Genomic DNA, 24792 nt, shown 5'->3' on the forward strand with positions numbered 1-24792 from the left:
AAGCTGCGTGCGACGAAGACCCACCACCGTGAGATGGCCGACGTTGTGCTACGTGCGACAAAGACCCACGGGAGATGGTCGACGTAGAGCTGCGTGCGATGAAGACAGACTAGGAGATGGCTGTGGGTTTGGTGATGACCGATGTAGAGGCAGCTTTTGGTGTGGCATTGAATAGTGAGATACTGCTGAGCTTGATGCAGACCGATGAGGTGTCGCTGGGCTCCGGCCTCTATATACAGGGGTTAAAACAAAGATGTATGAAGAAAGAGGGGGTTAGAAGAGCATTTGACCCAAAAATATTAATACAAAAACTAGGGAAAAAAATGCAGCACAGTTGTATGCCTCTTTCAAACTATTTTAAAGGAATTTATGTAGGAATTTATGTGTGTTTTTGATGAAATTTCATTTGCCTTGGTGATAATGACTGATGGGTTGACACTGGAGATGCCACTGGTGGAGGTGATGATGACCGGTGAGGAGGTGGGACTGTTGGTGGTGACGACCGGTGAGGAGGTGGGACTGCTGGTGGTGATGACGACCAGTGAGGAGGTGGAACTGGTGGTGCAGTCTGTGGTGAAGATTTGTGTGGCTTAGATTTTAAAGATGGCTGAGCCTCTTCCTTATCACTGTCTGACTCGAAGTGCTTGCTGTTTTTAAAAGAAAAATCTGCATTAATTCCTAAATACAATAAAATAATAAAACCCACACACTGTTGTGAAATTCCCATTCTTTTAGTGCACGTTCAGGACAATATCTTAATGACAATCACTCAGACAAAATTTTTATCCTGAAATGACAATAATATGGTGGGAAACCATGTGTAGATTTTATTGATTTGCTTACCCTGCACCTTACACCATGAATAGGCATGCATTAATCCTCTTTATTGTAAAGTGCTCAATTTTATTTTAACTAAGTACATAATTTCATTCTAATTAATTCTAACAATGTATCCGATTGTTGATCAGACTTACACTGGCTTACGTTTCCTCTTGACAGGCATCAAGTCTTCTTCGCGATCCGAGTCCAGTTCTGATGTTTGACAGTTCAAAGACTTTCTCATTGCCAGCCTGGCTGTCAAATAATCACCTTAAAAAAATGTCAAACTGTCAGTTTTAACTGACTAACACCATACGTGTGCTGTGTGCTTAATGAAAATGCTAACCACATCTGGTCAACACCCTGGCATCATGTCTGGTCCAGTGTTTGCCTGGCTTTTCTGCTGATCTTGCAGCTTTGTTGATTTTGTCATCATTCTTGTAGTCTGGCCAGTAAGCTGCTCCATCCTTGTACCATGACTGTGGCAGCACAGCCACAGACTTTTTCTCACCAAGAAATTCCACTACAAGAAACATCCTTTGACAGAAGAGATTAAAAAAAAGGGGGTGAGGACAGAAGAGTGCATTCCGTTGGCACATATTCAGATCCTTTTAAGTCAGTGTATTGTGCATCATCAATATCAATTCTGCCATTTCAAATCCAAGAGGCATTGTATTGTCAAAATAAACAAAATAACAAATAAAACAATCAAAATAGTTGGCAATTAATTTTCTGTCGATCGATTAATCGTTGCAGCTCTATTTGGATGTAAAAAGTAAAGGCATGACCACAAAATCTCTCCTATGTGGAAGAGCGATGCATTTTCTTGTAACAGCTGACAGTTCTGCATATTTGATTGGACCTATTGCTTGACTCACACAATACATGTTTAGCAGGTCAGAGCTGAATGGGTATGTAAAGAAGACCTTCTTATCAGAGAAGACTCTGTATACAACATATATTCCATTGATGCACTCAACAATGTTGTCTATCACACAAATATCATCTCCAATCAAAAAGATGTTGTTCCCTCTTGAGACTTTCATTGTCCACTGATCAGTGTCTAACTGACCGTACTGTCCTTTAACATCAAGCCCATCAGGAATTGGTCCATCAAAGTGTTGTTTTTTTAAAGGACCCAATGGCAAACCAGAACCCTGACCAGATGTCATGCAAGTCCCAGCAAAACTTTGTTCCGACAGTCTACGTATGATCTGAGCGATAGGACGTTCTAGTTTGCGAACAAGCTTCTTCATCTTCTGGAGGAGGTTTTCAAAAGGAAAAAGGAAACTGCTGTACATCCAGGGGAGGTGAATTAAACCATGCACATTATAAACAATAGCATCGTTGCCATATATCTCACCAAAATGTTTCACAAACGTTTCAAGTAATGTCTGCGCATACTGACAGTAGGACAATGCAAGGTCTGGATTGATCAAAATTGAAATGGCAGAAAACAGCAACATAAAGTTGTTATACACTGCAGTACTCTCCAAATACAAAGACAATATGACAGGGCCAGTATACAATAGAAATTGCCTAAATTCAGTGGTCTTCCACCTTTCTATTTCTCTAAATGATCTTGGTTTTCGAGCAAATTCCATGGAAATGTCAGGCAGCAGTTCTTTCATATGTTCAGACATTCGATTAACAACATTAGCAGATAGATGAACACTAAGAAGACCTCTGAGCCACATAAGCAACAACTTCCAGACAACACCCAAACAAACCAAGTGCATCTAGTCGAGGGGAAATTGTGTCACCATGCCAACATTTGAACCAAGAAAAGGACTTGGCCCATGTTGATGGTCTTCATAAGCCTGACATGCAAATGACTCATCAGTCCTAAGCATGCCATCAGTAGATGGAAATGTCATGTGTCTGTTTACATAGAGTCCTCGCTGGACACATTTGTCACAGCCATAATATCATTGTGTGGCTTTGTTCGCTTAACAAATGCTCTGGCAGGCGCATCACATATTACCGAGTTGACCTTCAGAAAAAGCCGTTTCCCATTAAAATCAAAGCCTTTCTCCAGTTCCTTAAGTTCAACAATAAAATCTTTTAAGAATTCATTAGCTGAACTTGGTTTATTCATCCCACAAAATAAAGCAATTACAACAGGCTCTTTCATTGGAACACTGACCAACAGTCCCAATATAGGCCAAATTTGAACACCTGAGCTCTTGAACAAGGGTAACCCATCGATATTTATCTGTAACTTCAATGTAAAACAGTCAGTAACAGAGTCAATGATCTGAGACAGTGTCCTCTTGATGGAAGAAAATATACCAAAATAATGATACTGCCCCCCAACCTTGTTCTGAATAGCGTAGCAAGTGTCAGTCTTAAGGATAGTTCTAGCATCTTTTGGCAGATCAGGGTTGTAAAATCGCAATATACCTAGAAGTGCTGTGAGCGCAACAAGTGAAATACCAAAGGTCAGGGCCCAATTACAGATACTTTCTCTAAGGCTGCTTGGCTTGAAAACATCATCTGATTCAGACAAGTCTGAGTCTGGGTCTTGGTCTGGCCTACTACACTGAGGAAAGTCAGAAATGTTTTTGTCCATTTGTTCATGAATGCTTCCATCTATATCTTCATAAACAGATGTGTCCATGTCTATAGTGGATGCAGTGTCCTCCCCCCCTGCATCCTTATTACAAATGTCCCCCAGCACAGATTCTTCACTTTGATCATCAACAGTAAGAGACATGTTAGTGTTGTAGTCATCGCTAATTTGTTGTAGCGTCCTGCCAAGTTCTCTGCGTGCACGCCTTCTCAGAGTGGACCTAGAGACCACCCTTGTTTCCATCTTTCACTCACGTCTTTGTCACAGCAACAGTTGCTTGTCACAGGAACAGCCCTATTGGGAGAGAAAGCATTTAGATTATACAATGTTTTCTACAATACATGGCAATGTTGTCAGTCAATTGTGATTAAAAAAAGGTTGTTTCTATATTTTGCTATTTAAAGTAAGCCATTCATCACAAATTCCTAGTTGTCTGCATGCTTTGATACTATTAATAAGCAGACCCTTTTCTGAGCATCACAAGTCAAGTTTTTGGATTCCACATTGTGCGTGCATCTCGGCACCCATCAATAGGATGAAAAGTCATAGTTTTGGATTATGTCAGAAAATAAGCTCTGTGGCTAACACTTACACATTTTGTTCAGCGAGATAATCTTTACATATGAACACCTTTTATACCGTATTTGAAGCTTCAATGCGATCGCCAGAAAAAGCTAACGTTGGGCTTCAACAGACTACTAACGGTCGCATGACCGTCGTCACCGCCATTAATCTTTCAACTGATTTTGGCCGTTTTATTTGAAAAACATTGTATAAATGGTGAAATCGGACGGTTTTACTTTTTGAAGAGCCATAAATAACATAAAGTAACATCCATAGGAACACTCTGGCCTGTTTGGGGGTGATGACGTTTAACGTCCCCGACAGGGTTTGTAGATATATTGAGCAACTTGTTAGCAACAGCCTTCTTTCTTAAATCACAGGTTGAAGCTTCAAAATTCACAAGTAGATGTGATTTATGTCGTAGAACAAAACGTGAAACCCACATAAGCTTTTGTTAACCGGACCTTATTTGAGGTATTTTACTAAAATCCCATTCAAAAGACATTGACTTTTAGACAAGGGAACCGGGAGTGCCAAAAATGCTAACGGTCTTCCGGGCCCGGAAGTCCGTTAGCATTTTTGGCAGTCCTGGTTCCGGTTTACTGGCAGACTCCATAATTCATAGTTTAAAAAACAAACAAGATGGAGAGAGCATGTCCTTTCATGTTGAACACGGAGTAACACATAGAGTAGTTTCACACTCATTTATTTCCATGTAGAGAGGGTTTTCAGGGGCGGCCAAATCTGATGCTATGCTAACGTTATCCTGACGCTATGCTAACGAGAAGCTAACGTTATGCTGACGCTATGCTAACGAGAAGCTAATGTTACCTTGGACAATATTTGTTCTGATACAATAAATCTGGATGTCGGCGGCCATTACATGTAGTTTATGCTGTGCTGGATAGTTTCTGCCGAGTTTCTGCCGATTCCTCGCTAACATGGGGTTAACGTTATGCTAACCCCATGTTAGCGAGTCATGCTAATGCTAATATGCTAATAGCCGTGTTTGCACACTTTACCAAATAAACTCTATCGCCAACAGTACTGCTTTCGTGTTAGATAATGGAGATATAGACCAACAAAGCTAGCGATGCCACAATTGCAAACACGCCTGGAGGAGGGAAGTAGATAAACCCAGTAGAAAGAGTGCCCGCCCATATGCGACTCTCCTTGAAGTACAGTGAACGTACCCGCAAAGAAGTGGGGATAATCTGATTGGTCAACAGTAGCCGGCCTTCTATTGGTTGACAGTGTTGATACACAAGAAAAATCCATGAGCAGAGGAGAGATCCAAGAGCAGAGCTTGACCTGTGAGCAGGTGTGTGTTCTGAGTGCATGCACTTAGATCTGAGCGCGCAGACAATTAGATCTGAGCGTGCAGAGGGCACATTTGAATGCGAGCGAAATTTTTGTGTGCAAGAAGGAGAAATGTGAGCACAAGCATGTGATTTTTGAGTTCAAGCAGACATTATGAAAGAAAGCAGAAGACATTTAAATGCAAGCACAAAATGTGAGCATGAGGAGAAAAAATCTGAGCACGCGAAGGAGCTGTGTCACTGAGAAGGAATGAAATTATGCTCTCAAACTGAAAATCTATGCTCTTGATTAATGACATGATTCTACTTCCATAAAAGGAGAATGTATGTGTGCGAGAGTGAAAATATAAGTATGTGCAAGGAGAATGTATGTGTACGTGAGAGTAAAAATATGTATGTAAAAGGAGAATGTATGTGTACGTGAGAGTGAAAATATAAGTATGTGAAAGGAGAATGTAGGTGTGTGCGAGAGTGAAAATATAAGTATGTGCAAGGAGAATGTAGGTGTGTGCGAGAGTGAAAATATAAGTACGTGAAAGGAGAAGGTATGTGTGCGTGAGAGTCAAAATATAAGCATGTGAAAGGAAAATGTAGGTGTGTGCGAGAGTGAAAATATAAGTATGTGCAAGGAGAATGTATGTGTGCATGAGAGTGAAAATATCAGTATGTGAAAAGAGAATATATGTGCGTAAAAGGAGAATGTATGTGTGTGAAAGGAGGATGTATGTGTGTTAAAGGAGAATATATGTATGTGAGAGGAGAATGTGTGTGTGTGAGAGGGCCAGAATGAATTATGTCTTGTACGGCCCTTCATACATTCTTCTTCCTTACTGCTCAAATCATTCTCTAATGTGGACATCCACCACATCAATGACTTTGTAGTACTCTGTTCTGTAGTACTCAGAGGAGGTTGCATGCACATGTGCAGGAGTAGAGTCGGTAAAGTGCTGAGGTGGCTTATGGTGATGTGGAGATTCAATTGGTGGCCCTTTTTAGATAGAAAAGGTGGCACAGTTGCTCCAAGGTAAGGGTGGCAATGTGCCAAAATACAGATAACCCAGACAGCAAAAAGGTCCGTATAGGATTCGGCCACTTATGCCCTACCTCCGTTTACCAGTCAGATGTGCTGAGCGCACCTGCAACGTATCTGGCAGATTGACGATCCCCTGATTGGTCTGCAGCAGATTTTGGGCCAATCTGCAAGACAGACGCACGCTTCGCTACATTGCGGCACCGTGGCAGGTTCCAGCCAGTTTTTGTCAAGGTTTTGGTAAGTGCATATTGAAACATTACAGTTTTATGGTACTATTCATTTGAAATAATTAATTAGGATTCTGTTAAACGTGTGCTGAGTGGGTTTGGGCTAAGTTATCTTTTGTGTGTGAGGCAATTGTGGCATCGCTAGCTTTGTTGGTCTATATCTCCATTATCTAACACGAAAACAGTACTGTTGGCGATAGAGTTTATTTGATAAAGTGTGCAAACACGGCTGGAGGAGGGAAGTAGATTAACCCGGTGGAAAGAGTGCCCGCCTGTATGCGACGCTCCTTCAAGTACAGCGAACGCACCTGCAAAGAAGCGGGGATAATCTGATTGGTCAACAGTTGCCGGCCTTGTATTGGTTGACAGTGTTGATACACAAGAAAAATCTATGAGCAGAGGAGAGTTCCGAGAGCTGAGCTTGACCTGTGCGCAGGTGTGTGTTCTGACTGCGTGCACTTAGATCTGAGCGTGCAGACAATTAGATCTGAGCATGCAGAGGGCAAATTTGAATGTGAGCGAAATTTTTGTGTGCAAGAAGGAGAAATGTGAGCAAAGGAATGTGATTTTTGAATTCAAGCAGACATTTTGAAAGAAAGCAGAAGACATTTGAATGCAAGAACTAAATGTGAGCATGAGGAGAAAAAATCTGAGCATGCGAAGAAGCTTTGTCACTGAAAAGGAATGAAATCATGTTATAAAAAAAGTATAAATATAGTTACTTTTAATATAGTTAAAAGTATAAATCATGTTACTTATATTTTCACTCTCGCACACCTACATTCTCCTCTCACATACTTATATTTTCACTCTCGCACACATACATTCTCCTTTCACGTACTTATATCTTCACTCTCACACACACCTACATTCTCCTTTCACATACTTATATTATCACTCTCGCATACATACATTTTCCTTTCATGTACTTATATTTTTACTCTCGCACACACCTACATTCTCCTCTCACATACTTATATTTTCACTCTCTCACACACCTACATTCTCCTCTCACATACTAATATTTTCACTCTCGCACACACCTACATTCTCCTTTCACATACTTATATTTTCACTCTCACATACACATACATTTTCCTTTCACATACTTGTGTTTTCACTCTCGCACACCTACATTCTCCTTTCACATACTTAGATTTTTACTCTCGCACACACCTACATTCTCCTTTCACATACTTATATTTTCACTATCAAGCACACATACATTCTCCTTGCACATACTTATATTTTCACTTTCGCACACATACATTCTCCTTTCACATACTTATATTTTCACTCTTGCACACACCTACATTCTTCTTTCACATACTTATATTATTACTCTCGCACACATACATTCTCCTTTCACATAGTTATTTTCACTCTCACGTACACATACACTCTCCTTTCACATACTGATATTTTCACTCTCACGCACACATACATTCTCCTTGCACAAACTTATATTTTCACTCTCGCACACACCTACATTCTCCTTTCACATACTTATATTTTCACTCTGAAGCACACATTCATTCTCCTTTTAAACACATATATTCTCCTTTCACATACTGATATTTTCACTCTCGCACACCTATATTCTCCTCTCACATACTTATATTTTCACTCTCGCACACATACATTCTCCTTTCACGTACTTATATCTTCACTCTCGCACACACCTACATTCTCCTTTCACATACTTATATTATCACTCTCGCATACATACATTTTCCTTTCATGTACTTTTATTTTTACTCTCTCACACACCTACATTCTCCTCTCACATACTTATATTTTTACTCTTGCACACATACATTCTCCTTTCACATACTGATATTTTCACTGTCACGCACACATACATTCTCCTTGCACAAACTTATATTTTCACTCTCGCACACATACATTCTCCTTTCACGTACTTATATTTTCACTCTCGCACACACATACGTTCTCCTTTCACATACTTATATTTTCACTCTCGCACACACCTACATTCTCTTTTCACATACTTATATTTTCACTATCAAGCACACATTCATTCTCCTTTCACGCACATATATTCTCCTTTCACATACTGATTTTTTCACTCTCACGCACACATACATTCTCCTTGCACAAACTTATATTTTCACTCTCGCACACATACATTCTCCTTTCACATACTTATATTTTCACTCTCGCACACACCTACATTCTCCTTTCACATACTTATATTATCACTCTTGCACACATACATTCTCCTTTCACATAGTTAAATTTTCACTCTCCAGCACACATTCATTCTCCTTTTACGCACATGTATTCTCCTTTCACATACTGATATTTTCACTCTCGCACACCTACATTCTCCTCTCACATACTTATATTTTCACTCTCGCACACATACATTCTCCTTTCACGTACTTATATCTTCACTCTCGCACACACCTACATTCTCCTTTCACATACTTATATTATCACTCTCGCATACATACATTTTCCTTTCATGTACTTATATTTTTACTCTCTCACACACCTACATTCTCCTCTCACATACTTATATTTTAACTCTCGCACACATACATTCTCCTTTCACATACTGATATTTTCACTGTCACGCACACATACATTCTCCTTGCACAAACTTATATTTTCACTCTCGCACACATACATTCTCCTTTCACGTACTTATATCTTCACTCTCGCACACACCTACATTCTCCTTTCACATACTTATATTATCACTCTCGCATACATACATTTTCCTTTCACATACTTATATTTTCACTCTCGCACACCTACATTCTCCTCTCACATACTTATATTTTCACTCTCACACACCTACATTCTCCTCTCACATACTTATATTTTCACTCTCACGCACACATACATTCTCCTTGCACAAACTTATATTTTCACTCTCGCACACACATACATTCTCCTTTCACATACTTATATTATCACGCTCGCACACATACATTCTCCTTTCACATACTTATATTTTCACTTTCGCACACATACATTCTCCTTTCACGTACTTATATTTTCACTCTTGCACACACCTACATTCTCCTTTCACATACTTATATTTTCACTCTCACACACATACATTCTCCTTGCATATACATATATTTTCACTCTTGCACACATACATTCTCCTTTCACATTCTTACATTTTCACTCTCGCACACTCCTACACTCTCCTATCACGCACATATATTCTCCTCCTCACCAGAGCAGTATGTACCGGTGGCAGATGACACGATGACAGACAGAAACCCGCTGTTTTGTATGAGGGGCTGTACAATACATAAATCATTCTGGCCTGCTCACACACACACATTCTCCTCTCACATACATATATTTTCTCTCATACACACATACATTCTCCTTTCACACACATACATTCTCCTTTCACATACTTATATTTTCACTCTTGTGTACACATATATTCTCCTTTCACACACACTTACATTCTCCTCTCACACACATACATTTTCCTTTCACATACATATATTTTCACTCTCATGCACACACATTCTCCTTTCACGCACAAACATTCTCCTTTCACACACATACATTTTCCTTTCACATACATATATTTTCACTCTCATGGACATACATTCTACTTTCACACATACATTCTCCTTCCACACACATACATTCTCCTTTTACACACATATATTTTTTCATTTTTCATGTCAAGGAAAATATTTGTCTATTTATATCTGAAGAAAATATATGAATGTAAAAGGAGAATATGTATGTGTAAGAGAATAATATATGGGTGTGGGATAAGAATATATTTGTGTGAGAGAAGAATATTTGTGTGAGAGAAAGTGTAGTGGAAAAGGAAGTAGATTAGTGGAAAAGTGCTGTGATTGGCTGTTCGGGTGGGACTGGGTGGGACTCCCTGAAAACTACTTTTGTGAAGGGACGCCATTTTTTCTCTGGCCCCCCCGCCTCAGAGGACAGAGGAGCTAAGTGGATTCACTTCATTTTAAATGGGAATAACCCCACAACTGGAAAACTCTGACGTGTGTCAAAACTACTGCAGACTGCTTTCCTGTGGCAGTACAAAGAAGGTTTAATGAAGATCAAGGATTGATTGATGCTCACTTCAAACTTGGACGCTGCAAGTTTTGCCCTTTCTTATGATGCTTTACTGTTTATTTTTCATGTTAGCCTGTTGAGCCTGGCACCAGCACTGTCCGTGGCTAACCTGGCTAATTTAGCATCGCTGGACCTATTAAGTATTTAAAACCTTACTGAGGGACAGCTAAAGACGGATGAGGTGGTGTGTAAAACGTCTGTATGAGTTGTAAGTTACGTGAACATGACTTGAGCAGTAGAGGTGTATAAATTATATAATTTAGCAGCTAACATAAGTTACTTTGCATGGCATCAGAGACAGCTAAGCCGTTAGCCTTGTTGTGTCTCTCTCAGGCACAACACTATTAGTCAAAAGGTTTCACATTTGATCAGTCTGTTAGTCAAACAGTGATAACTCCTGAGGCACGTTTTATGATGAATGCAGGACATGAAACCATCACTACCCTCAGAATATCAGTATTGTATTAGACAATGGATTATTGATTAAGCTAAATATCCCACGCAAACGCTTTGATGATGTCATTCTGCATAATAATTAGCCATTGGACACTGGACAGATGAAGAAAGATAAATTTGCCTCAAATTAGATTCATTTCGGATCATTTTCTGTTTATCTCCAGCACATCAGAATGAATTGTGAATAAAGGGAAATAAATAAATAAATGTAAATTTGCCTCTGTCCTCCATCAGCCATCTGACCATGGCAATAGGGATTGAGTTGAGTACAAGTGAGCAGGTAAGTCATGGTCAGATGATGGACATAAGCAGAAACAATGATTAAGACATCTACTCTAATATAAATGAGGTGCTGGGGTGCATAAAAATAATCAAAATAGACCTTGTTTTAAAAAAATCCCCCTGCAGAGGCCAGTTTCAACTAAAATCTTTATTATGGGGGGGGTTTGTGTATTTTTCTGCTTGTCCCTACTGTCAACAGCTCCAAGTCTCCCCTGTTGCTGTCACGTTGTCCTGAATTGCATGATAAACAACCCAGAGCATCACTAGGAGAGTGTCAGTCACACCACAGATCATAGTCTAAAGCAAATGCTCTATTTAATCAATCTCTTCCTCCATACTGGCAAACAATAATTTGTAATCATTTTTTTGCAAACTGCTTGCTGCTGTTGCATATATTTGAGGTGATTTTGGAGTAAACTGTAACTGTTCTGCACACAGGCCAACATACCACTACAAGACCGACCCTGCAGACACCACCACATCTTTGACAGAGTTGACAAACATGTTGTGAGTTACTCAAATATCCCTTAATTTCTCTATATATATTTATTAGTTGTCTGTTTATTCGCTTAAAATACCACAGTCTAATTCAGTGTCTAATCTCTGTAATATTATTTTCAGGCTCAGTGGCAGTCAGTCCTATCTCTCAGACAGTCTTAAGTGATGTGGAGATGCTCAGCCATCACTACTGAGGCCTTCAACAGTGTAATCCTGTCATTCTGCATAAAAGCATGGTAGGTGCAACTACTGACAATATTCAAAGAAACAGAGAACACAACCATGTTCAAATAAAACAGGAATAATACTTTTAGTGCTCAAAATAATTCACATGCCTACACTAAAATAAACATACTAATAAATGTTTCCAAATGTCACAACACTTTTATCAGGCCTGCCACATCCTTACAGAAGGACAATTGAACAAATAAAGTATTTAAATGTGACTGTCAACAACATGTTGTTGTCATTTGGGTTTTAATACTGTAATCACCTTGACTTTAGTACTGAGATCACCATACCACATCATGCTTCTCCTTTATTCAAAACCAAATGTATGCAGTGGTTATGTGCATGGTTGCGACTGATTAATCATGACCGTATAATATAAGTAACAGTGGTTCTGCCATATTTTACAGATCATCAGAGTGACCTGATGATGCTGTGTTTGAGGTTTTCCTGGACCCCGCTTGACTTTCCTTGCAGTATGAGAAACCATCAGAGGAGGAAGGTATTGTTGGGTGGGTGTTGCTTCAGTCAAGCAAAAGCTGTCAAGACAATTGCCAGCCGCATCAGGAAGTATCAGTATCCACAGAAGAGGCATCAGGATGACCTGTGTGACCTGGGAGCTCCGTTATCAGCTGACACACTTCAGTATAAAAGAAACTTGATTTCCGGACATGATATGGACAGTTTACATATAATTAAAGTGTGTTCTACTTTTATCTATACCTAATTTATCCTCATGGGCATTGAATAAAGTGATTTGTTTTTAATGAAAGTTTGTGTCTTCTTTGAATTCAACACTAAGGGCACTGTGGCATTAGAGAAAAGAAAGTCTGGAAAGAGTTTTGCCATTAATCTTTTAGTAAATAGTGACTCTGTGAGCATCACACATGAAACATATTATTGTGTTGACAGATCACAATATATTGTATTGAATATTCGGTATGGTATTTTGAAAAGGGTATCAAACAATCTGCACGTTTGACACACATTTTAAAGCATAAATCAGGGCTGATATCCTTAAACGCTTGAATCTTAATGTGGTGTTTCATAAAAATAGTTTCATAGTGGCTCATTCTACAGGATGCCAGGTCGACTTATAGACTGGTTACACAGTTTTGAACAAAATGTTTGGGTTTTCCTTCAATTTACTCATCCATTTGTAGAATGCTGTCATATAATTTTGGTTTTCTGAGGGAAACTGAATCAAAGGCTGCTGGATTTATTTGTATGTATTTCAAGTACATATAAACAAATCCAGTTGCCTTCAATTCAGTTTCCTTGATATAGCTATGACCTGGATGAATGAGAGTATTCACAGGCAAAATTTTGGTTGATTATAGATAGGGATGTAACAGTATGAACATTTCGATGACGTCGAGGAATGACGTCATCAGTGCGAGACAGGGGGTGCTAAATGTACTCCGGCCGACTAGTAAACAAATGTATTTATTACAGTGATCCTCTACTGCTCGCGTACTAATTTTTGTGTTTTTGGTGGCCGGAACATCTGTCATCGCCATAACTGACCGTAAAGTGACGGAAACCGGATAGAAACGGGACTCTCACCGTGTCACTGTCGGCAGTAAACTACCAACATGCCGACAAAGGAAGGCGACACCACAACAAACGTCGTGGACGATCAGCTATCAAGAGTTGATATTAGAGATATAATAAGCAAGCAGATGGACATCCTACTTCTGGACACCAATTTTGTCAACAAAATCAGCAAAATATTGATGGATTCCCTCATCGAACCTGTTAAGAAGGCCATCGCAGAGTCTATCACGGAGACGGTAAAGGAAACCATACAGTATGAACTAAAAGACACGGCTGATAAACTATGTGATTTACAACACAAGTATGACGGTCTGATTGACAATCTTGATGAACAAGACCAGTACTCTCGAAGGAACTGCCTTATTGTCTTTGGTGTACCTGAAAAGAGAGATGAGGATATAACCAAAGTCGTTTGTGACATTTTTAAAAACAATCTCAAAATAGAGGTGCAGCCTACGGAGATTGACAGAAGTCACCGCCTTGGTCCAAAGCCTGATAACCTGAAGGCCAAACCCAGGGGTATTATTGTCAAGTTCACCAAATACTATGTTCGGGACAGTATTTTCAAGGCGAAAAAAGCATTGAAGGACACTAAAATGCATATTCTGGAGAACTTAACGACCAAGAGGGTGAAACTGTTGGCAGATCTCCGGGAAAAACACAGGAATAACTTGGCTGCCAGTTGGACTAGAGATGGGCACATTCACCTACTGACACAGGAAGAAACTACATGTCATCAGTAGACTTTCTGATGCTAGCAAGTTGTGCATCGTCTGAACTCTACACACAAATGACTTTGGACTACCTGATCACACATAGACTACAGTAATATGCTGCTGTTTGCTGGATTTAAGCAGTGTTTGGGAGATTTCTTTTGGCCCTTGCACTTGGATCGTACATTGAACAGGGTTCGTACACATTTTTCAAGGTCAAATTCAAGCACTTTTCAAGCACTTTTAAGGATCATTTTCAAATTTTTCCAGCACCTTATTGCTGGGGTAAAATACATATATACAGGAATATATACACTCATTTTTGTACATTGTATTATGCTGCGAACATCTAAAATCATGTTTCATAATAGCAAGAAGTTTAGAAATTAAAGGAGAACACAAAGTATTATCCAAAAAAAAAGGGAAGCCACTTGGTGTTCTTCAGGAACACTTGCACCGAGACAATGAGAGACTGAGAGCACCCTGTAATTTTCTTTTTTGACATAGATTTTTATGTTTCAGAATGCAGTGTTGGGAGTAACGCGTTACAAAAGTAATGCAATTACTGTAATGCATTACTTTTTGCTGTAACACAGTAATGTAAGGCATTACAAAAACAAAAAAAGGTAATATTTTACTCAGTACAAATCTCAGTAACGCGTGTTATAATGCATATAATGCTAGAGAACTTTTGATCGAGGAGAAGATGACTGGAAGGATATGAAGAACATTATAGTTAAGTGCATTTTGTGTGCAAAACCAAAAGATCTCTCTACCTCGCAAAATAGCACAAGTCATTTAACGAAACATCTAGAGCGGTGTCACACTAACATTAAGCTAGTGACCAAAAGAAAGCAAACTGAGGATGAAAGCGGAGAAAAAAACATTCTCCTGTACTGCGATGCTTAAACCTCAAGAAGCCAGGAGACCGGTGGCAGAGTATGTTGTCAAAGACATGCTGCCACTTTCAACAGTGGATTCTCCGTCTTTTATAAAAATTGTGAGCAAGATCCCCGTCCAGGCTAGCAATGACAGGGTAAGCTATTATTGCCTCAGCAGGTTAGTGCTGCTGGGCTACTGACTGTAATATAAATATAGCGACATAATGTCAGTCTGTGTTACATCAGTTTGTATCCAGATAAAACATACAAAAACTTCTGTTAAACACAATAAACATTAGCTAAAGGGCCTTACAATGTAGGCTCCCCCCTGTTTTTGAAAGGTCTGCCCAAACTGAATTTGAGTGTTAACATCGACCATTTTGAGATGTACGACCACTTTCTGCCCCATGAACAGATTTAGGCTACACTGGAAATCAATGTGTGTGTTTCAAAAAATTTCAATACAATGTAGATGCATTCTAAGAATATGTACTGTCCCTGATATATAGAGGAAGGTGGGACATGTCCATGCATCATGCATGTTTAATCACATCTAGAGGACATAAGCTTTTAGAAAATGCTTTCCCTTACGTTAATAACGATCAAGGTGTTGACATTCAAAAAGTTATGACACATACTGATTTTTTAATGTAAATATTCTCATGAAACAGGTACTGCACCCCAAATGTTTCAATTTTAACACTGCAATTCATGTTTATCATGTTCAGTATGGCCAGCCCTTTCAAAAACTGTTGTTTTCAGTGTTAGTGGTTGTATATGTTGTGAAAGTAACTTAAAAGTAATGCAATAGTAGTGTAATGCCTTACAATTAGAATACAGTAATATCACAATGTAATAAAGTTACTGAAATTACAGTAACAAGTAATAAATAATGCATTACATGTTTGGAGTAACTTGCCCAACACTGTCAAAATGTGTCACCTATCTGTAAGAAGTCTTGGCTTGCCATCTAATTTACTTTATTAGAAGTAAGGAATGAGAAGTGGAGAAAACTGAACATTTCCTTGTCACACTTCAAGCTCTGACTGAAGTCAGTGCCTGGTGTGACGTCACAGAGACAAACTGAACAGTCAGTTACTGACTCTGGCACTTCAGCTCTGGTGTTAACCCAACACAGTCTCATCCCTACTCGTCACATACTGACGTTTGGTCATATCCCCCTATCGTCGACCTCTGACGCAGGGGGTACCCCCTCTGCGTCGACTGTCAACGTAGAGGGTCATCTGATAGATTTGAATGCAAACCCGTCAACGGCGGATTTTGACGCAAAGGGGTTAGCTAACGTGCGGCTTGCCTGCGCTGATAGTTTCGGTTTCAGGTGATGCATTTTGTGTTACAGATGTTTATCTTGACTTGTATATATATTTTTTATTAAACTCCTGAGTATGTGGAATCGGATGACAAATAAATAAATATTTAATTAGAAGACGCATTTTCATTCAGGCAATCATTTATCGTGCATGGTGCATCCCGTTGGCCAATCAACTACTTTAACAGTGATACATCATTGTATGCGACGCTCCTTAGGACCAGTGCATTTTCCGACATCCCACGTAAGTATTGCCTGCTATCTTGAATTATAAATTAAACAGCATGCCCTGATCAAAAGCAATCAAATTATGCTGTAAAGTTGTTGCCAGTTGTAGTTGTGTTTATTGGTAATGTTTGAGCGCACTGTATGCGATTTCATAGGATAGAGACACCATAAAACAACCTCTTTTTGCACCAAATGCAATTTGCTATATAAGGTGCTGCACATGGTTAGCCAAGCGTTAGCCAGGAGAACGCGCTTTTTTTCTAGAACGATGAACTGAAAGCAATTTAGTTGTTTGTCACTGAACTAGCTCAGATTATGTGACGTTCAAATCTGAATAAAAAATGTTGCATTCAAGTTAACCATGGCAAGTTCATGTCACAACGCCATAAATTGTCAGACTTCAATTAAATTATTTGCAAGTTCATAAACATCCACGGAAACCAAAGATACCATATAATAGGGCTAGGTTAAGGATAATGTTATAGCTTTAATAAAATGAACTGAGCGTAAACTAGTTCAAAATTGATATGGTGTATTAAAAACGTGAACTTTTAATTTTTAATCTCTGTGAACTGAATTTTTAACCATTTCATGTGAAGTATGGACTTACACAACAGAAAATATTCATTTTGTAATTTGGTGATGTGTTCTATATTATATTGATTTGTTTTTCTCTCAACAGATTCCTTAATCCCTCTCACTTCCAACAACCGATTAGCAGCATTTTATAACAAAAAAAAGGCACTTTTAAGAGCCACATTTGTCTAGTATCTTGTCAGTCTGTCTCTACTTTTGTATTGTTCTTTCTCTTCCTATCATACTCTCTCTCTCCCTTTCCATCCCTCTCTCTCTCTCTCTCTCTCTCTCCCTCTCTCTCTCTCCCTCCCTCCCTCCCTTTGCAATGTCTGATCCTGATCCTGAGTTGAACCGGCTCCAGGAGGAGATGAGGGACCTTGTTGATCAGGCTGACTATCAGGCTCACCTCCAAAACCTCCAGCAGCTCATTAGCATGCACCAGGAGGCCGAACCATCCACCAGTCAGCCTTCCACCAGCCATTCCGCAAACAGCAAGCAAGGTGTTAGGTGGATTAAGAGGGACAGTGAGGGAAACATTATTTATGGCAGGCCCAGATCTTCCCGAAAGGAAACAGGTCAGGGTTGTTTTACATTAATTTTAATTAAAATATAGACTTTATCTCCAAATCTAGTTAATCTTGGAATGGTATACAACATGATCACAAGTCTTGGGTCTAAATTAGGACATATGTGAGGTTATCATTACATACCTGTGCCTAGCATCAAGGAAATTGAGACGCTAAAAAACTGTGTCATTGACTGTAAAAACCAACGGCTTTTTTGCTACAGCAGGTCCCAGTCACAGCCAGAGTTGGAAGACTGATGAATCTCATCAGTTCATAGCTCCTGAAACCAGTGGGGAAGTGACCAACGACTTTCTCTCAGTTACTGCTGGTATGTTCTTTATTTTGACTGCACTGGTGCAAAACAATATGTTCATTGATGACGATAGGAATGTACATTTCATATTTTGTGTTTGAGCAATAGATGGCAGCTATTACACATTTCAAAATGACCATTATTCAATGCCATTATCTTCTGTTGTTATAAGCCATTGTTTTTCAATATTGTGCATTGTCTTAACAGAGTCCTTCCTTCAAGAGCTTGAGCGCTCACTGGGTAAGGAACTGTATCTGGCTGAAACACCACCTCAAGCCTCCACCGATTGGTCGACTCGAAAGAGTCTGATCTCAGGGTGGTGGGCGAAAGAGAGACCCAGACTTGTCAACACCATGGTGGGCAAACAGCACGTGGCAACTCGAGTCTGCCAACAGTGTCAAGACCATCCAGCGGTTATCCGCTGTTGTGACTGCCGACCACACCCTTTCCTCTGTGGCCAGTGTGACGTCAGGGTCCATCAGGATCGAGTGTTTCACAACAGGGATGCAATGATACATGGTTTCTTCCAACCATTGCCTCCAACAACCTGTGTTGTGGAAAGGGTTCTTACCCAGTGTGGTAAGTTGTAGTTTTTGAGAGTCCCCTCCTCAGACTATGTTGTTTCCAGTTATCACCTGGAAAACTAAATACTGATTTCAGATCATTCGATGAAGCCATGAAGTTAATTTCTCATACATGTTTTTTCTAAGAGCGTGTTATACCTTTGGAGATGCCAGCAAAAATATGCAGTTGTCGTGAAGGATCATCCAGTGTCTTCGCAGGAAAGGCTATAGTTGTAGTTACAATGAATGGTAAGAAGAACTTCAGGGGTGGGGATGGGGTCACTTCATTCTGTATAAGTGGCTGCAGAATGTCACCCATAGTTATTTCCAGATCACACTCCATATCAACTATCCCTCTCACTTTCTGTCACTCCTCACTGCCCTAACTGAACGAAAAGGGTAAGCCAAGCTTTAATAGGTTAGATGGTATTTTGCCACACCCAGAAGAGCCTAATTCTTTGTGGCATTAATTCAGCACGGTCCTTGAAGCATTCCTTAGACAAGCTTTGGGTCATATTAACATGATGGCATCATGCAGATGCAGATAGTTTGTATGAGTAATGTTTGTTGCAAAATTGATTTTTAACGCCTGCAACATCAATTAGGGTTATTTGTGTTGGCACCTGTTCCTATTCCCTGGGATTTTATAGCTTAGTATTCTCTTCTTAGCTTATTTTATAATTTACATAATAATTAAAATTACAATGTGATCATTTTGATTTTTGTATTTTTCTATGTCGCTTTGGAGAAAAGCATCTGCTAAATTCCATAAACATAAGCACATACCAGCTCGGCCATGAATTAACTTTTGATATTCGCCCTGTCATCCATTATCCCTTACAAACATATTTATTTCTTATTCCAGGTCGATATGATCTCAAATTGCCTGAGATTCGATGCGAAGCATGTGAAGCCTCATGGAGTCCTGGACTGGATGACATAATATCCAATGACTACTGGCCTGCCACCTCTCACTTTTCTACAGTATATGCACTGGACATCCTTTTTTCTTTTGAAGAGGTGAAGATGGCAGCACCAGGGATGTCAAGCCAAGCATTTTTAAGAATGCTGGACAGACGGACTGTCCGCTTTGGCCGTGTAAGTATTTGTGGAAATAATCACAGAATAAGTAACTCAAGAGATAACACTGTGAGGGCATGCTAATGATATGAACATGATACATGAACATTAACACTATATTACACTACAATAACATTTATACACCTGTGACCCTTTGTCACAGTTCTTTAATTTCTTGTTCTCTTTTACTGTTCTCTATTGAAACAGACTGGAAACATCACAGCAGACAGCTTCCGGACAAGTTTTTTGGAGTGGGAGGCTGTCCAATTTGAAGTGGAGAAATTGTGCAGGGAGGACCACTTCGACTGCCCAGCGTGCAGCCCAGACATGCTTGCTGTCTCAGTTGATGGGAACCGCAAGCACTATAGGTTCAAGAGTGCAGCAAGGTAATTACTAAATCTTGTGTTTGCATAGACAGCTCGTCATTTTGAAAGTATCTGCTGTGAATTTGAAAATCATATGAATATTGAAAGTGTATGTATGTCTTTTTATTTAGATCTGAGGAACCAGCCATTTTTGATGACGTCTTCATCGCTAAAGATGATGACGTTGCCAGATTCATGGACTATGTCCATTCCTCAACCAATCATGTAAGCTTGCAGGAACTTCACTATCTTTACCTATAAAACAAAGAGGACAGTGTTTGAACAAGTTTGGACTGTGTTACCCATCTTCCATGTTTTAGGTCTCTGGAAGAGGTGTCTGTGGAGGGCAGTGGTCAGCGGCGCGTGAAATGTTGAACAAATCATCAGGGAAAACAGACGAGGAGGGCCTGGAACTCGCTGTGTGTCGCCATGGGGTTCTCCTTCGTGCCCTCAATATGTTCAGGGGGGAGATTTTTGCCTACCCCCTGTACCTCCAAAGGCAAATTGCCTGTAAGCCAGTGACATTTTTTGCCATGGATGTGGCATGCAAGTACTGGCCTTACCTCCGGAGAGTGACTGAGAAATGCCCTGAGCTTCAGGATCTCCTTACCATGAGGCCATTTCTTTCGGTTTTTCATGCCAAAGCTCACGATTTCAAATGTGAAGTTAGAAAAAAATGATTGTCAATGAGATTTTCTTTCCCTGAAAACCTGCATAAGATTGTTGCCACTTAGGTTTTCTTTTTATGTTTTCTTTTTGAAGGTAAAATGGAGTGGAGCGTATCAGGAGGGGGCTGGTTCGACTCTTGGGGAGGAGGTGGAGCAGTGCAACGCCTTCCTCTCGAGGATTGCTGTGACAACGAAGCACATGTCAAAAGCAGGTATGGTAACCAGTTCATTTTGATCCTGATGAAATGGAAAGCCACTTTGAAATCATGCATACATGCTGAGTCTGAAAATATAAAGCTCAGAATATTCAACAGGGATGGATGGATTGATTACAATATCATCATCCTATTTTATTTGAAGTGAGGATAATGAGCACATCAGAGTACCATTCACCTACATGCTACGTCTTCACTATCCTGTACTATTTACCTACTAGCCAGTAGTCAAATGGCACAAGACAGCTGGTTAGTACTATAGTACTATACTGTAAGTTATCATCATAGAAAAGTTTGTGGTACCCAACAAGTCTGCACAGTTTCTTCTACTACTGCTTTTTGAAAGAAGGGTGATAATCTCACATTCTTTATGTTTGCAGGACGCATAGACATGCTGACAGTCATGGCCATGCGCTGGAACAAACAAAAGTTTGACAACTTGGCTTCCACGCTTTCCCGCCGATATCGGAAGGTAAAGACACCAGTTTTCCCTTCTGTAACATGCACAGCAATATTGTAAAATGAAGTGGCATACATCACAAAAATATAGGGAAGACTTGCCCGAATAATTTTCAATAAAGTGGAATATACAGATGGTTCCATGTGTTGTATCAATTGTATTTTGTGCTTGATAGAAAATATTAAATGTTATTTACACATATTTCATACCACATATCTTGATAGTCCACACATATATGAATATACTGTGTATTTAATTAGTGTATGTGTTTTTTTAATAGTGAAGACGCTTTACAGTCCTTATCAAGAACATTCATCCTGTAGGCATTTCTCTCATTGTCATTTGTTATTTGTGTTTAAAGGCCACAGTAACCCTGCAAAGCCAGTTGCAGAACTTGGAGGCAATGAAAACGGAAATGGACATCACAGACAATCAACTGGAGAGCTGGATCATTGATATCAATGAGTGGGCAGAAGGTAGAATATACTGTTTTATACTATTTGATATACTGCTTGATGTATCACTTCTGTTTCTTCTTTTAGAATTATGAAAGTAAAGAAAAATATTTGTTTCTGGTCTACTTTTCTATTGTCATCAGCACAAGTTTCTTTTAGTATCTCTATCACTTTGAATTTCTTGTCATGCTTTGAATTTAGCTTGTAGTACTTGCAGGCCTTGAACCTGTGTTTCAGGTGTTCTAAACTGACTAAGCTTGGCTGCAATTCAAAAGAGGCTCATTGTAATTGTAGTCAAAGAGCACATACTCTGATTGCTGATGACTTGTGGAAAAGTTTATCCCCATGGCGACAACAAAGAACCTAACTAACCTAACTATACTCAACCTTAGCTAAGTGTAGTCTCTCAGTTACAGAGAAATATGAAAAGATTGTTGAGGCTCACTTGCCCATACACCAGAAATAATATTTTTCAAGGAACCAAGAAGCATATGTCTTATCTCTTCATTTCTTCTTTTCAGCAACAGCATCCCCAAATGATGCTGATGTTGCCGCTGTGGCCAGCCGAATCGAGGAGTTGGTGGCAAGTGTTAAGAGGAGGTCCCAGCGTCTTTATAAAGACAATGATGGATGCAAAGGACGTGCTCGGATCCGCCGGAAGATCAGGGAGGAAAAGAAAATCCTAAATTCTACAGTGGAAAAATACAACACCATGGTCCCTACTGCAGAAAACCTGACCCTCGACACCATTCTGTCTGATGACATTGTTTGGCCATGGCAGCTTCCACAGGGTGGTATGTATACAATTCTGTTGACTATGTGAAATAGTCACATAGTGGCACAAAATCTGTCATGCCTCGATTGTAACCCCAGAAAATCTTTAAATACTAATCTTAAATACAACTGACTTTTGTTTCATCTTTGCATTCCAGACTCTGTAGATCTAAGGACAAAGAGAAAGGCGTTTGACCTGGTGATGGCAGTAAGGAGACTTAAGGAGGAGAAGAGGATTCTTGTTGGAGAGATGAACAAGCACTGGAAGTGTCTTTGCACCCGTGCAGACACCCTGAAACTGATGTCATCTCGGCTCTCTAATGTGACATCAGGCATGTATTTAAGTTATACATGGCATACATTACAATATCTCTGAAAGAATCTAATTAATAAAGGCTCAATGTCTTTTTACATGCAAGGTGAGACCTGGGGCCTGCTTCAAGATGGGATCCAAGGTCTACAGAGCTTGACGTTGAAGAACTTGCAAGCAAGCAACAGCATGGCAAAGCATGCAAAGAACTGTTATGTTCAAGTACTGACAGAAAAAGAGATCACCTTTGACAGTGATTCTCAGGACGATACCTGTAGTGACTCTGAGTAAGACTAGACAGCATTGTCATGGCCAGAGTACTTGCTGGGGAGGCAGCATTATTCTGGCGTAAATTTAATCCATCTCTAACACACTGTGAAACCATGACAGACTCCCTCTCGAGAGATCAAGTTAGCAGACCGCTTATTTAACTAAGTTTTAGCAACCTCATAAAAAGACAGCGCATTAAAGATATATTGCAGTATACGCCTGAACACAGCTCTCCACTCTCCTGCAGAAGCTTCCTGTTGTGGGGAGGCCCCGACGCGACGATTACCGAGTGCGGTTAGAAATGCTCAATTCCTTTCTTTTCCCTGTCCCCTCTCGATAATAACTGTTATAAACTGGCAGGTAAGACACATATGAACTTTGATTGCTTTTCCATGGAGTCATAATCACACATTTTCATCCATGAGCTGCGGAACTCTACTGCATTCGGTAATCGACTCGTCGGGACTTCCCCACAACAGGAAGATGCTGCAGGAGAGTGGTGAGCTGTGTTCACTTCACAATAGAAATCCAGCTAAGCTAGTGGAGGTTAGATGCCCCAGACTATGTGCTGAGACCCTATTTGTACTGTTGCTGAAGTTTGGTGCTGTTCTGAGCATTATTTGTGGCTTTTTGATGGCGTTTTCTTGTTGGCGGCGTATACTGCAGTATATCGTTAATGCGGGGTCTTTTTCTGAGGTTGCTAAAAATGCTAAATAAGCGGTCTGCTAACTTGATCTTTCGAGGGGGAGTCTTTCATGGCCCCAACCATCACATCACTGTTGTCATCTATTGTCTAGTATCCACTATCCATGTCACTGTCGTAGATGTTACATTAGCCCCTCTACACAATCTGGACTGTGGTCCTAACATTTACCCCTGTTGGCTTTTGTTATCTTTTTCTTTTTTATTTAAATGTCTGTTGTTCTATTTATTTTATATTTTTTGTATTGTTTGTGTTAATTAATTCTATTATGTTCACACTCACATAGTCATTTTTAACAACATATACAGCTTTGCACTGATTAAATCCCTGCATTGTTTTCTTTTGCACTACTCCACTGCAAAACACTCCACAGCTGCCCCTGGAGGTCAGTGTATCACAGGGTCAATCCCTACCAGGCCTTTGCAATCACTTGACGTGCGCTTCACTTTTTACATTTGTCGGAGTTATTTTTGTAATGTGGTCCTGTAGTTGGTATGTCAGACTGTTCATAGGTTGTTTTGTATCCTGACTCTGAGCTCATGTGACTTTCATAATATAATTAGGCCTTACTTTAATGCTGTGCCCTGAAGATCTTGCCAGTTAAACCTATGTAATTAATAAATACCTCCACATATTTACTGCTGATACACTCTGTTATCCTGTGATGGTCAC

The 24792-nt window shown here is 39.8% G+C and overlaps 2 protein-coding genes across 3 annotated transcripts in view; one reads left to right on the forward strand and one right to left on the reverse strand.

Annotated features, from left to right (window-relative positions):
- Positions 1-416: 416 nt before the first annotated feature.
- Positions 417-24792, reverse strand: part of LOC115584018 (uncharacterized) — a 57499-nt gene continuing 33123 nt past the window's right edge. The window contains exons 2-4 of the transcript XR_003984469.1: positions 1166-3685; positions 975-1089; positions 417-647 (exon numbers count right to left, since the gene is read on the reverse strand). The gene's annotated coding sequence lies outside the window, so the exon portion shown is untranslated. The remainder of the gene's footprint in view (positions 648-974; positions 1090-1165; positions 3686-24792) is intronic.
- On the forward strand, positions 17742-23557 carry LOC115584017 (uncharacterized). 2 transcript variants are annotated; one of them, XM_030421343.1, is made up of 11 exons: positions 17742-17953; positions 18168-18272; positions 18465-18836; positions 18968-19069; positions 19686-19918; positions 20108-20286; positions 20397-20490; positions 20586-20775; positions 21028-21145; positions 21529-21620; positions 21970-22084. In XM_030421343.1, the coding sequence occupies exons 1-10, from the start codon at positions 17746-17748 to the stop codon at positions 21581-21583; spliced, it is 1656 nt and encodes a 551-aa protein (XP_030277203.1). In that variant the 5' UTR covers positions 17742-17745; the 3' UTR covers positions 21584-21620; positions 21970-22084. The 2 variants fall into 2 exon arrangements, with proteins under 2 accessions (XP_030277203.1, XP_030277204.1); XM_030421344.1 differs by lacking the exons at positions 17742-17953; positions 18168-18272; positions 18465-18836; ... (1 more) ...; positions 19686-19918; positions 20108-20286 and adding exons at positions 22585-22857; positions 22996-23169; positions 23257-23557 and having other exon boundaries at positions 20410-20490.

Source organism: Sparus aurata, chromosome 6 (assembly GCF_900880675.1).
Source record: "Sparus aurata chromosome 6, fSpaAur1.1, whole genome shotgun sequence".
Lineage (NCBI taxonomy): Eukaryota > Metazoa > Chordata > Actinopteri > Spariformes > Sparidae > Sparus > Sparus aurata.

Bases quoted from the DNA above. Each gene is read 5' to 3' on its own strand.
- LOC115584017 (XM_030421343.1), top strand. From the start codon at position 17,746: ATGAGGGACCTTGTTGATCAGGCTGACTATCAGGCTCACCTCCAAAAC. The intron at 20,287-20,396 runs GTAATTACTAAA...CTTTTTATTTAG, and splicing joins AGGTTCAAGAGTGCAGCAAG to ATCTGAGGAACCAGCCATTT. The intron at 21,146-21,528 runs GTATGGTAACCA...TTATGTTTGCAG, and splicing joins GAAGCACATGTCAAAAGCAG to GACGCATAGACATGCTGACA.